The sequence below is a fragment of the Trichomycterus rosablanca genome, chromosome 13 (genome assembly GCF_030014385.1).
Source record: "Trichomycterus rosablanca isolate fTriRos1 chromosome 13, fTriRos1.hap1, whole genome shotgun sequence".
Lineage (NCBI taxonomy): Eukaryota > Metazoa > Chordata > Actinopteri > Siluriformes > Trichomycteridae > Trichomycterus > Trichomycterus rosablanca.
The window spans coordinates 858,624-872,948 of record NC_086000.1 but is presented as its reverse complement, the minus strand read 5'-3'; the positions used below and the strand labels follow the sequence as shown (position 1 = coordinate 872,948).

Genomic DNA, 14,325 nt, shown 5'->3' with positions numbered 1-14,325 from the left:
TGTTTACCATCACATTTCCACCTCTGTTCCATCATGAATTTATGATGTTTGTCATGACGAATATACTGAACAAAAATATAAACGCAACGTTTTTGTTTTTATTCCCATTTTTCATGAGCTGAACTCAAAGATCTAAAGAAAGAAAACCAGTCAGTATCTGGTGTGACCACCATTTGCCTCACGCAGTGCTACACATCTCCTTCGCATAGAGTTGATCAGGTTGTTGATTGTGGCCTGTGGAATGTTGGTCCACTCCTCTACAATGGCTGTGTGAAGTTGTTGGATATTGGCAGGAACTGGAACATGCTGTCGTATACGTTGTCCATAACATACGCCTGCCCATACCATAACCCCACCGCCACCATGGGCCACTCGATTTACAACGTTGACATCAGCAAACCGCTCACCCACACGACGCCGTACACACAGTCTGCCATCTTCCCTGTACAGTGAAAACCGGGATTCATCCGTGAGGAATTAAACATATTCTATGTGAATGCGAGCTTTTTACCCAGGACAGAAATCTGTACCTAACTGGATCAGATATAAAAGACATTTTTAGAAAAACAGCTCCTTCTAAGATTTTAAAATTTCTTAAAAGCATAAAACTAAAACATCTTTTATAACCTAAACCTCCTTAAACATCTTTCATGTAGTTAAAGTACTCTGAAAAAGATAAAAATGGCACACCATAGAGATGGCTCTAAATATAGAGCTTATAATAGCGATAAAACCCAAACAAACAAAATCATCCGTGAGGAGTGCCAGACGCCATCGAATGTGAGCATTTGCCCACTCAAGTCGGTTACGATGACGAACTGCAGTCAGGTGGAGACCCCGATGAGGATGACGAGCATGCAGATGAGCTTCCCTGAGACGGTTTCTGACAGTTTGTGCAGAAATTCTTTGGTTATGCAAACCGATTGTTGCAGCAGCTGTCTGGGTGGCTGGTCTCAGACGATCATGGAGGTGAAGATGCTGGATGTGGAGGTCCGGTTGCTGGATGTGCGATTGTGAGGCCGGTCGGATATATTGCCAAATTCTCTGAAATGTCTTTGGAGACGGCTTATGGTAGAGAAATTAACATTCAATTCACAACAACAGCTCTGGTGGACATTCCTGCGGTCAGTATGCCAATTGCACGCTCCCTCAAAACTTGCGACATCTGTGTCATTGTGCTGTGTGATAAAACTGCACATTTTAGAGTGGCCTTTTATTGTGGCCAGCCTAAGGCACATCTGTGCAATAATCATGCTGTCTAATCAGCATCTTGATATGCCGCACCTGTGAGGTGGATGGATTATCTCGGCAAAGGAGAAGTGCTCACTAACACAGATTTAGACACATCTGTGAACAATATTTGAGAGAAAAAGGCCTTTTGTGTACATAGACAAAGTCTTAGATCTTTGAGTTCAGCTCATGAAAAATAGGAGCGAAAACAAAAGTGTTGCGTTTATATTTTTGTTCAGTATATATTCTTATAAGTCAGTGATTAATACATTTTATTCAGTCTTTATTACAGGAGTAATGATGAGTGGTGCTGAGTTTTTACCTTCATCATTAATACATGGACTGAAAAACGGGTAGAGTTTCTTAGTGAACGTCTGACCAGTATAAGAGTAGATATGAACCCTGTTCTCCACATCATAAAATGAGACCAGACCCTCCTCATAATCCACAAACACTCCGACCTTCTGAGGTTTCTCTTTCAGAGTGAGGAGGACAGAGGGACCAGCATAAGCTTTATACTCATCCCCATTCCTCAGAACCACAGTCCAGACTCCTTCCTGAGGTCTCAGTGTAATCTTCCTTTTCCTGTTTACAGACTCTCTGGCGACTCCTAAACTCCACTCGGTCTTCCCACTGACCTGCACCTCAAAGTAAAATCTACCTGAGGAGAAACTCTGCTTTCCTAAGATTATGGGATGACAAGAAAATCTTTTTGAGATGTCGGGGAGATTCTGCTTTGTGTTTTCATGTGTTACTTGTTTTCCATCATCAGACAGAACGAGATAAGGATTTGCTGTATCAGGATCCAGAGTCACGTCCACTGAAATAAACACAGTATGTGAGATCATTAATAAATCGTTTATTATATCACACTGTATTCATAATAAATTGGGTTCATTCTTTTGTGATCACTGTCTGTAATGCATTTAGTATGTTCTCCTTCTGGTATCGTACAGGCCTCTCATCTTCCAAAAAAACACATGCAGAAGGTGCATTGGCTATTACAATCTTCCATGGTGTGTGAGTGAGTGAATGTGTGAGTGTGTGTTGCCCCGTGATGGATTGGTACCCTGGTGAATGTTTGCTCCTGTTTAGCCACTGTGACCTTGACCAGGATGAAGTGGTTAGTGAAAATGAATGAATGATTAAAGAGAAGAACAGAAGCTGCTCTGTACCTGCATACTGCTGAATCCTCTTCAGTTCTGTGGAGAATGTTTACAACAAAATCATTGATATGATTATAAAGATGTGATTTTAATGTAAACACAGAATCTACTAAAGCTTTAACATTTAAGACATGAACTACATTTACTGTCCACCAACATCTAAACACTGGAACATGAAACTGCTCACCTGTTTCTCTCAACTTCTCATTCAGAGTTTTATTAAGCTTCACATTCAGAGTTTTATTGAGCTTCACATTCAGAGTTTTATTGAGCTTCTCGTCCAGAGTTTTCTGAAGCTGAGAGAGAGATGTTATCAGATTCCCCACATCTGGATCAGTGTTGATACTAATATCGGTCCAGTTCTTGGTGGTTGGAGGGCTGCAGATTGTTGGATAATCCTACAACAGGTCAGGAAAGAAGAGGAATTTCTCAGTAAAGTGAAGGATGTTCAGTGATGTTCTACAGCAGCTTTGAGGAGATACAGGAGTACTGACCTGTAGAAGGTTGAGATATTCCTCAGTGTTCAGAAGCTTCTCCAGTTCAGTTTCTCTCCTCTGTAGTTCAGTGATTTCCTGCTGCAGATCTTTAATGAATCGTTCAGCCTGATTCTCTACGACTTTCTGCTTCTCTTCCATCATCTTCAGCATCTCAGTCTGACTCTTCTCAATGGAGTGAATCAGATCAGTGAAGGTTTTAATGCTGTCAGATTTTTCTTTCTCTGTGTTTTTCTGAAGGAAGAAGAATTTTATTTTAACTATTATTATTTTAATGTTCTTTGTTTAAGTGTACTACATTATATTTACTCACTTTGCTGAGCTCTACTGAGTGGTTGATCTCTTTGATCTTCTTCAGTCGATCCTGGATCATCTGCTGCACCTCCGTCTGTGTCTGACCCAACTGAGTCTGAGGAGAAAATATCATTTTAAAGATTAAATTCCTTCCTCAAGTTTCATATAGACGTCATTATTTCTGATATATTTTTTTTTATTGTACTCAAACATCCAGTTTTAATGAATTATTGCACTGTTTTATTGTACAGTTTCACATTATTTAAGTCAAAGAAAAAGCACAACTTTTAAGGGTAATCAGGTTTGGGGAATCAGATTTGAATCCCTGCTGGTGCTGTTAACCAGTCAGGCATACAAAAAGACGTGATTGGCTGTGTCATGGGTGGAAAGATCACACAAAGGATTGGTGTCCTGTTCACTACTGTACTGAAGGCTGTAGACAATCACTGATTTTTTTGAATGAAAACCAGTAAACAAGAGAGAGGGTGAGCAAGACTGAGAGTCCACTGAAAAATTGATCTCCTCATACTTTCCTTTAATCTGGTATATCTGTGTTCACTAACAAACACTGGAGACACCATGAACTGACCAGAGTTAGCCATAAGAAGTTATTTTCTGCAAGTTAAGCTGAGGACAGCAAGTTGTTGATGGTGTCTCATCAAATGGCCCTGAGTGGGGGTCATTGTTCTGATATTTTAAAGCTTGCTGCATTTATAAAGAGGCTTTTTGTCATGACACGGGCATGTAGATGAAGCTTTAGTGTTTCTTACCTTCTTATGATTAATCTCCTCCTCTATAGGAATAATGTTGTGGTTCTTGTGATCTGCCTCGATACACCACTGACAGACACAGATCTGATCATCTCTACAGAACCGTTCTAAAAATTTCTCATGTTTCTTACATCTGTAGTCCTCCAGGTTCTTCACAGGATTTATGAGTTTGTGTTTCTTATATATTGGGACGTTAATGTGAAGCTCTAGATGAGACTCACAGAAAGTCACAGCACAATCCAGACATGATTTCAGAGCTTTCTGTTTCATTTCAGTGCAGACATCACAAAGAACCTCAGGTTTATCAACTTCACTTTTCTTCCTGAAGTGATCAGCAACCCTCCTAAGTGTTGTATTGATCTTGAGTTCAGGTCTCTTGGTGAATTTCTCTTTACATATTGGACAGTGACATTGTGGACTCTTATCCCAGTGTTGTGTAAGGCAGCTCCTGCAGAAGTTGTGTCCACATGGAGTCGTAACTGGATCAGTAAACACATCCAGACAGATGAGACACAGCAGCTGATTTTCAGACAGGATGTTGCTGGAATTACGTGTGACTGACAGATTTAACAGAAACAGAAAAGAATCAAAAGATCATTTATACACTTTATACAACTGTAGACTTTCACCTCAACATTCAGAAAGCAGACATTTAGCTTTTCATTTATATTAAAATAATAAATATTATCATTTATATTACAAACCCCATTTCCAGAAAAGAAGAATGTGATTAAATTCTCTTGAATCTTTATTTAACTATAAAAAGTAGCAAGAAAAGATTTCCAGTGTTCTTACTGACCAACTTTATTGTAGTTTTTAATATGAAAATAAAATGTCATGCCTGCAACACACTCAAAAAAGTTAGAACAGGTGCATGTTAATAACTGTTTAACACATTTACTATGAATTATTAACTTTAATTGTTGCAGTTTTTGCTTGATGTGACTTTAGCTGCTCAACAGTTCGTGTTCGCAGTCGCTGGACGTTTCAAAATACAGTTGAAATGAAGTTACAAAAAAGCTTTTTGAACATAAATGAAATGACCTGAATTATTGCATTACTCACATGATCTGATATTCAGCATCTTAGTTTATCAGAATTTGTCAGATTTGACTAAGATTCACTTTCTTCTGGTGATGCCACATCAACTCATTTAGGTTCTAATTTGGACTCTGACCTGTTTTACAAAACACTTTTTCTTTTAATGATTCTGTTGTAGTTCTGTTTAGTATAATTATGAGTGAATAAGTTGAAGTAGATTAAATATTTGGATGAAGATCAGACCAGATTTTATGATGAATTAATGCAGGTTGATTCTGAACCAATCTTTACATTTTTGTCCAACTGTCTAAAGGACAAGGAACTAAAAAGAAGATAAACTCTGAATCTAAATGTCTTGTACATGAACAGTGAAACTTACACACAGGTGGTTCATCCATGCTTCTTGTGCGGCGTCTTTTTAGTCGTGATGATGATTCTGCCATTTTTTCTCCTCCTGCTTTTTAATCCTTATATCAGGAAAACACATCACTTAGTTCCCACAATAATAATATAAAACCATCGTTTGTGTTTAATAAGCCTTGTCTAAATAATGTAGTAATGTAGTTATATTTTAATAAGTACAGATTTTTATTCAGAGGTCTTTGATTAGTAATGAATCAATAACAATTGTTTACTTACTGTTGTGTGTAAGAGTGTTTATGCTCCACTCAATATTAAAATTCATACTTTTACAGACAGAAAAAAACACTAAAGCTGCTTTTAAATGAGCTGCACAAATGAATCTCTACTGGAGTTTTTTAATGGAGATGAAAACTTTAAATTAATAAAAGCTGATAAAACTTATTTTCTGTTTCTCTTAACCTGAACATCACCGAGCAAATAAAAGAACTGATTCATTCATCAACAAGAATTCACTGCTTGTACAGGCAAGAACTGCGGGGAGAGAAAAGTGGAAATACAGGTTCAGCATTGTGATGAGCAAAGTGTAAAACATTATTAAAGTAACTTTTAATGTTCAGTGTTTTAAATGTTCAGGATTTAATATTCTGTTTCTCTAAACTAATGTACAGGTTTGGTTACTGAGGTTAAATTTCTCTTTTTAAAGGACGAGATAAAAACAAAGTTATATAATCAAGTTCCTTCTGCTACAGAAGTGTATGAAATGACACAGTTCATACTTTACCTGTACAAAGACTCACCTGTACACATTCTACACTATAAATCAGTAGTAATTAAGGTACGTACCCTTTTCTCTCTTGTTGGGGTGTCAGAACTGGCTGTTTTATGCTGTTTTTTCTGCTGAAACTGTAATTAAATTCAGTACAGATTTAGGAGAAGTGTTCCTGGTTGAAACGTGTTCTGACTGATCCAGGTTCACTTTCATTTCACTAGTGTGACGTCACTGAAGAGCGTTTTTAATAATAAGTTCTTTTTTTATTTTTTTTTTATTTTAAATCAACACAATATACAAGACAAGGCGATACACGAAGTCTTTTATGTACCAAAATCCTCATAAATGTGTAAAACATTATTATTATTATTGTTATTATTATTATTATTATTATTATATTAATGGCACTGTGTTTAAGCTGGTGTGTGGTATATATAACATACAGACACACTCAGGGATCCTAAATTTGCTCTACATTATTATAATTGTACTTTCTCTAAATGTTTAAGTTAAATCACTTAATTAAACACTTTAATTAGACATATTGGAAGTAAATACAAACCTCAATTTAAAGAAAATATGACAGGATGTGAATTACGAAATAAAACTTAAAGCATTGATTTGTAAATAAAAACAATAAAGTAGAAAATCAAACATCAAACATGACTTTTATTGAAAACAATCAAATCTTTGTTTTTGAACATCTTCCAAAAATGTTGGGACGGCAGCAGGGGCGGCTCGTTCATTAGGGCGATCGGGTGACGCACCACCAAAGGGCGAAAGGGAAGAAATTTTTCTATCACATTCAACCAGTGCTAAACTATCTGTGACTGTTCTGGAGTCAGTCTTGCCTCTGAATATCGTAGTCCAATCAGCGTGGAGTTGTGTTCCATGAAGTACCGCCCCTTTTGGAGCGAATTTACCCTAACTGAAAATCGCCCGGATCGCTCTCATAGACTCTCATGTTAAAGCTCTTTTTTTCGAACTGCAGGCGCTTCAATACATTTTGAATGACTTCCGGGGGGCACGCACTTACGTGCCTGTGTCACACACACGTAACCTGGTGTAGCGATAATTGGAGCTAGTGATGGGAATTATGACTCCTTGAAGGGAGTCAGATCTTATAAAGAGACGTTCAAAAAAATGGCTCTTCTTTCTTCGGGTGGCGCTACTGGGTAAACTATAAGACAGCCCTGATATTAATATAAATGATGAACAATCATGCACATTTTGCTACCTTGCCTTCAATGAGAGGGTAATTGATCACTTTTCTGCTTTGAAAGAGAGACGAGCAAAACTTCAATACAAGTAATGTAATTTTTAAATTGTGAATTGTATATCTTGTATTGTATCTCCCCAATTGTTTAATTGTACTTCTTTATTCATTGCACATCAGCCCCGATGCCCCGATCTTTATTCTGGATCTGCTGCACCTAAAATAAAATGCTATCTGATAAAATTGTTAGTGTGAAGCTTTACTTCATTTTATGATTAATAGTAAAGCTGGTCTCTCTCCATGTTTAAAGTTATTTGTGAGGGCAAACTGACAGATTGTAAGGTTTGCTGCGGCGCTGGTTAAACCACTGTTTGTTCCTGGCGTTGCAGCAATTACAGAGCCACAAGAACAAAAGCCCTTAAGAGTTCAAGTTCAATTGTCATGTGCACAGAAGAACTAGCAGTTACACTGTACAATGAAATTCTTACTTTGTTCGTCCTCCAAACATCAATAAGTATTAAACATAAAACAAAATTAAACTAACAGAATATTACTAGAAAAAACTTTTAAAAAATATATAAATTTAAACTATAAAAAAACGTTTTATATACAGAGGAAAAAAATAAATAAAATAAGGCAGTACAAAAGGCACATAGCAGCAGTTACATAAGGTGCAGAAATTATGCAGTGTTATACAGCATAAATACAGAAAAATACAGCAGCAGTTATTTTAAAGTGTAAATTGTGCAACATTATGTGCAAGTAGCAGCAGTCATTTAAATGTGCAATAGTGCATTGTAGAGAATGTACAATGTTCATGAGTTAAGTTGTGTATGTGATAGTCCGTGTTTGTTCACAAGCCTGACTGCTTGTGGGTAAAAACTGTTTGTCTTAAATTGGAAGCAATCCAATTAAGGCTGACGACCTGCAGCTGTACCTGCCTATTTAAGTAGGTACGGCGCAGCCGCAGGTTGTCGTGCCTTCTGCTCAGTTTTGTTCAGTTTCTGTTTTGTTTTGTTTTATTTGGTTTGGCTCCCTTTATTTTAAGCTGGCCACTTATGGTCCAGGGATTGGCTGCATTCCAGCTGCGGCTGACGACCAAGCCATCCCTCGACCCAAACTTTGCACAGGCAAGTTCGCTATTCCTTTCTTCTTAATCTAATCGGTTCCTTTCCAGCTACGGCTGATGACGAAGCCGACGGGCTTCCCGATCTTCCCTGAGCTGCGCCGAGGCGAGCTCGGTTTTCTCTCGCATTTCCCAGGGATTGGCTGCATTCCAGCTGCAGCTGATGACCAAGCCATCCCTCTATTCTAGTTCCCTACAGATTGGCTCCATTCCACTCTTTTAATTTGGACTGCGCACACGCGGGTCCGGCATTTCTCTTATTTCCTATAGAGTGGCTTCTCCCTGGCTACGCGGAGGTGCGGTGGGCGAGAGAGCCATCTCTTAATTCGGACTGTGCACACGCGCGTCCGGCATTTCTCTCTTTTCCAACAGATAGGCTCTGGAGCTGCAGTACGGAGCGTGACGGCCTCGCAGTTGGCGATAGGGGTTCGCGACTCACTGGGGGGGTTTGTTGTTTATGTTGTGTATCTTTTGTTATTAATATCATTTTCTGTTATGTAAATAAAATAATTTACTTATTTTAATTATTTAAGCTTTAATTTACCCACTGAACGAGTCACCTTGGCCATCATCGCAACGATTGCCCCCCCGAGAGATTTGGCAGGAGCCGCCACTTGACAGCAGCATGTTTACCATCACATTTCCACCTCTGTTACATCATGAGTCTTATTAAGTGATTAAGTCAGTGATTAATACATTTTATTCAGTGTTTATTACAGGAGTGATGATGAGTGGTGCTGAGTTTTTACCTCCATCATTATTACCAGGACAGAAGTATGGATAGAGTTTCTCAGTGAACATCTGACCAGTATAAGAGTAGATATGAACCCTGTTCTCCACATCATAAAACGAGACCAGACCCTCCTCATAATCCACAAACACTCCGACCTTCTGAGGTTTCTTTTTCAGAGAGAGGAGGACAGAGGGACCAGCACAAGCTTTATATTCATCCTTTTTCCTCAGAACCACAGTCCAGAATCCATCCTGAGGTCTCAGTATAATCTTCCCTTTCCTGTTAACAGATTCTTTGGCGACTCCTAAATCCCAGTCAATCTTCTCACTGACCTGCACCTCATAATAAAATCTACCTGAGGAGAAACTCTGCTTTCCCAGAATAATGGCATAGCAAGTGAATCTTTTTGGTGTGTCGGGGAGATTCTGCTTTGTGTTTCCTTGTGATACTTGTTTTCCATCATCAGACAGAAGGAGATAAGGATAAGCTGTATCAGGATTCAGTCATGTCCACTGAAATAAACACACAGTATGTGAGATCATTAATAAATCATTTATTGCATCATACTAAACAAAAAAGTGAGCAGAATAATTAAAATAATAAATAAAGACGAATAGTGATAACTTTAAATATTTCTGTAAATAAAATAAAAGAAGCATTTGTATAAATCACAGGCTATATCTGCCTCTGTGAGGACACTATTGTACCCATCATGAAAGTTCGCTGCGACCACAACAACAAGCCGTGGATAAGTAGAGAAATTAAAAACCTTCTCAACAGGAAGAAGAAAGGCCTTCATGTGTAAGGACAGAGAGGAACTTCATGCTGTTCAAAAGGAACTTAAGAGGAAACTAAGAGAGGCTAGAAACTGCTACAGGGAAAAGATGGAGGCTAAAATGGGACAGAACAACACAAGAGAGGTGTGGAACGGGTGACAGGTTGCAGTCGGCTTGCGCATGGAGTACAGGGAGACCTGAAATTTGCATTTGAGCTAAACCTGTTCTTCAATAGGTTTGATACAGCCCCCACCACTGGGTGCTCAGACAGTGAGGACAGGTCTTTACTTAACACCCATAGCCCCATTCACACCTCTGCAGGAGTCACTGCATTCCAACCCATCGACACCTCGGCCCTTTAATCTCTCTTTGAGAATGAAGAAGGTGCCTACACTGTGGAAGACCTCCTGCATCATTCCGGTACCGAAAAAGAATCGTCCCAGCGATCTTAATGACTACAGACCTGTGGCTCTGACATCACACGTCATGAAGACTTTTGAGAGACTGGTTCTACTGCACCTGAGGTCTCAGCTGACAGATTTCCTGTACCCACTGCAGTTTGCATACCGACCATGCATCGTGGTGGATGATGCGATCATCTATATGACACACAAGGCCCTCTCTCACCTGGACAAGCAGGGAAGCACTGTGAGAATTATGTTCTTTGACTTCTCTAGTGCCTTCAACACCATCCAGCCCTGCCTACTGAGTGAGAAGCTGCTGGAGATGCACCTGCACCCCGATACCACATCATGGATCACAGACTACCTCACAGGCCGGCCACAATATGTCAGAGTGGATGGCTGTGTTTCTGAGGCTGTGATCTGCAACACTGGTGCACCCCAAGGAACTGTACTAGCACCATTCCTCTTCACGGTATACACCTCGGATTTCTGATTTAACTCCAGAGGTTCTCCGATGACTCCTCCATTGTTGGATGTATCACCAGAGACAACGAGGAGGAGTACAGAGGACTGATCGAGAGCTTCACTACATGGTGCAGTGATAATCACCTGAAGCTCAACATCAACAAGACTTAAGAGATTGTGGTAGATTTTCAGAGGAACAGAAGCCCCCCTGTTCTGGTTCTCATACAAGTAAAGGAGGTGGAGAGGGTGGACTCCTACAAGTACCTTGGGGTACTTATAAACAACAAGCTGGACTAGACACATAACACTGATGCCATCTATAGGAAAGGACAGAGTAGACATTTTTCTAAGGAGGGTGATGTGTGCAACAGACTGCTAAAAGCTTTTTATCAGTCTGTGGTTGCCAGCGCCCTCTATTTTGCTGTGGTGGATTTTGCTGTTTAATAGTAATTGCATTACATAGTTAATATTTTATATATATATTTTTTATTCTACCCTTTTTTATTTACTCTATTTACTGTACTTACACTGCTGTAACACTCAAATTTCCCCATGGGGTTCAATTAAGAAATCTTACCTTATCTTATCTTAAATTTAAATATGGCACTGATCAAAGATGGATACCCTGGTCTAATGTGTGCTTTTGTTTGGCCACTGTGACCCTGACCAGGATGAAGTGGTTAGTGAAAATGAATGAATGATTAAAGAGAAGAACAGAAGCTGCTCTGTACCTGCATACTGCTGAATCCTCTTCAGTTCTGTGGAGACTGTTTACAACAAAATCATTGATATGATTATAAAGATGTGATTTTAATGTAAACACAGAATCTACTAAAGCTTTAACATTTAAGACATGAACTACATTTACTGTCCACCAACGTCTAAACACTGGAACATGAAACTTCTCACCTGTTTCTCTTAACTTCTCATTCAGAGTTTTATTGAGTTTCTCATCCAGAGTTTTCTGAAGCTGAGAGAGAGATGTTCTCAGAGTCTCCACATCTGGATCAGTGTTGATACTAATATCGGTCCAGTTCTTGGTGGTTGGAGGGCTGCAGATTGTTGGATAAACCTACAGCAGGTCAGGAAAGAAGAGAAATTTCTCAGTGTAGTAAAAGATGTTCAGTGATGTTCTGCAGATCTGAGCAGATAGAGGAACACTGGCAGATAGAGGAACACTGAGCAGATAGAGGAACACTGAGCAGATAGAGGAACACTGACCTGTAGGAGTTTGAGATGTTCCTCAGTGTTCAGAAGCTTCTCCAGCTTAGTTTCTCTACTCTGTAGTTCAGTGATTTCCTGCTGCAGATCTTTAATGAATCGTTCAGCCTGATTCTCTACGACTTTCTGCTTCTCTTCCATCATCTTCAGCATCTCAGTCTGACTCTTCTCAATGGAGTGAATCAGATCAGTGAAGGTTTTAATGCTGTCAGATTTTTCTTTCTCTGTGTTTTTCTGTAAGAAGAAGAATTTTATTTTAACTATTATTTATTTTAATGTTCTTTGTTAAAGTGTACTACATTATATTTACTCACTTTGCTGAGCTCTACTGAGTGGTTGATCTCTTTGATCTTCTTCAGTCGATCCTGGATCATCTGCTGCACCTCCGTCTGTGTCTGACTCCGTCTGTGTCTGAGAAGATAATAGTAAATGTTCAATTGCTTCCTTGTGTTTCATAAAGACTGATTTTACACTATTTTACTAGTGTTTCTTACCTTCTTATTATTAATCTCCTCCTCTATAGGAATAATGTTGTGGTTCTTGTGGTCATCTAAAGTGCAGAACTGACAGACACAGATCTGATCATCTCTACAGAACTGTTCGAAAGGTTTCTCATGTTTTAGAACATTATGATGAGGCTCTAGATGTGATTTACAAAATGTCAGACCACAGTCCAGACATGATCTCAGAGCTTTCTGTTTCTCTCCAGTGCAGGAATCACAAAGAACCTCAGGTTTATCAACTTGACTTTTCTTCTTGAAGTGATCAGCAACCTCCCTCAGTGTTGTATTGATCTTGAGTTCAGGTCTCTTGGTGAATTTATCTTTACATAATGGACAGTGACATTGTGGACTCTTATCCCAGTATTGTGTAAGGCAGCTCCTGCAGAAGTTGTGTCCACATGAGGTGGTGACTGGATCAGTAAACACATCCAGACAGATGGAACACTGTAGATGATCTTCAGACAGGATGCTGCTGGAATCACGAGTGACTGACAGATTTAACAGAAAAATAAAAGAAGCATAAGATCATTTGAATGGTGTTCATAAAACACAAAACATTTCAGTGTTTTCACTATTCAATCTTATTGTACTTTCGAAATATAAAAAAACATCAATGCCAGATGCATGTGTTTAAGTGTTTTACAACTTTCCTGTTAATGATTTAAGTTTTTAATGTTTTTGGGAACTGAGGAGACGAATTGTTGCAGTTTTGTGAGAGGAATTTTTCTCCATTCTTGCTCGATACACGATTTCACTTGCTCAACAGTTCATGGTTGCCGTCAGCTGATTCTCCTATTTATAAAGTGCTGTACATTTTCAAAAGAAGACAGATCTGAACTGCAGACAGGCCAGTCAAGCACAAGCACTCTGTGTAAACAATTCACACTATTTCTACAGTGCGGTGCAGAATGAGGCCTGGTAATTTCAGCTGAAATAACCAACTAGTTTCCAGGAAATCACCTTAATAGCAGCATTTGTCTTTCTAAAACCCCAGTATATTATTCTGTATTATTAGTAAATGTACCTGCTATACCCTCACTCACACAGTGACAGATGTTGACTGTTGCACCATTTCGCTTATAACCTCAATTTTTTCCAAGTAAACGAGCTGAAATGTGGACTCATCTAACCTGCACGTTTCCACTGTTGTTTGGTTGATGTGTAGAATTGATGTCTGACTTTCTGTTTGTGTAACAGAGTTTCAGGCTGCAAGTTACTGAGAAGCAGCAGACTGTGTTAAGTGACGATGGTTTTCCAAAGTACTTCTGAACCCATATGACTGCACTTATCACAATAGTGTGATGATTCTCATGAAATGCTGTCTGGGGAATTGAGCACATTTACACCACATGGTAATTTGGAGATTTCTCTTAATGCCTGGATCTTTTCATAATATTTTGTATAGAATAAAAGTAGTAAAAGAGTGATAAACATGCATACGTCTCAACTGTTTGGAGATGACATCGATTCTTTTCATTTAGAAAATACAATAAGGTTGCACATGAACAAACAGTGAAACTTACACTGAAGTGGTTTATCCATGCTGCTTGTGCTGCCTCTTCTTAGTCGTGATGACAAAAATTCTGCCATTTTCTTTCTCCTCCTGCTTTTTAATCCTTAGATTAATAAAACCACTTAGTTCCCACAATATTAATATAAAACTTGAGATGTTACTGATCATTTGCCTGTTCATGTCTTTAAATAATGTTATAAGTTTTATTTTAATAAGTACAGGTCTCTGATGGTTAATAAAT

At 38.8% G+C, this 14,325-nt stretch overlaps 1 protein-coding gene and 1 pseudogene across 2 annotated transcripts; both read right to left on the bottom strand.

The window, feature by feature from the left end:
• Positions 1-1,502: 1,502 nt before the first annotated feature.
• LOC134325127 (E3 ubiquitin-protein ligase TRIM39-like) lies at positions 1,503-5,438 on the bottom strand. Of its 2 annotated transcripts, none has more exons than XM_063007201.1 (7): positions 5,375-5,438; positions 3,955-4,511; positions 3,204-3,299; positions 2,891-3,124; positions 2,653-2,794; positions 2,406-2,429; positions 1,503-2,050 (listed from the first exon to the last, which is right to left on the bottom strand). In XM_063007201.1, the coding sequence occupies exons 1-7, from the start codon at positions 5,436-5,438 to the stop codon at positions 1,503-1,505; spliced, it is 1,665 nt and encodes a 554-aa protein (XP_062863271.1). The 2 variants fall into 2 exon arrangements, with proteins under 2 accessions (XP_062863271.1, XP_062863272.1); XM_063007202.1 differs by having other exon boundaries at positions 2,406-2,436; positions 2,660-2,794; positions 3,204-3,272.
• Positions 5,439-7,982: 2,544 nt separating this feature from the next.
• On the bottom strand, positions 7,983-14,184 carry LOC134325030 (E3 ubiquitin-protein ligase TRIM39-like; annotated as a pseudogene).
• Between the last annotated feature and the right edge of the window lie 141 nt (positions 14,185-14,325).

Coding starts and splice junctions, on each gene's coding strand:
- LOC134325127 (XM_063007201.1), bottom strand. CDS start 5,438: ATGGCAGAATCATCATCACGACTAAAAAGACGCCGCACAAGAAGCATG. Junction 3,125..3,203: donor ACTCAGTAGAGCTCAGCAAA/GTGAGTAAATAT, acceptor TTCTTCCTTCAG/AAAAACACAGAGAAAGAAAA. Junction 2,430..2,652: donor GAAGCTCAATAAAACTCTGA/ATGTGAAGCTCA, acceptor TCTCCACAGAAC/TGAAGAGGATTCAGCAGTAT.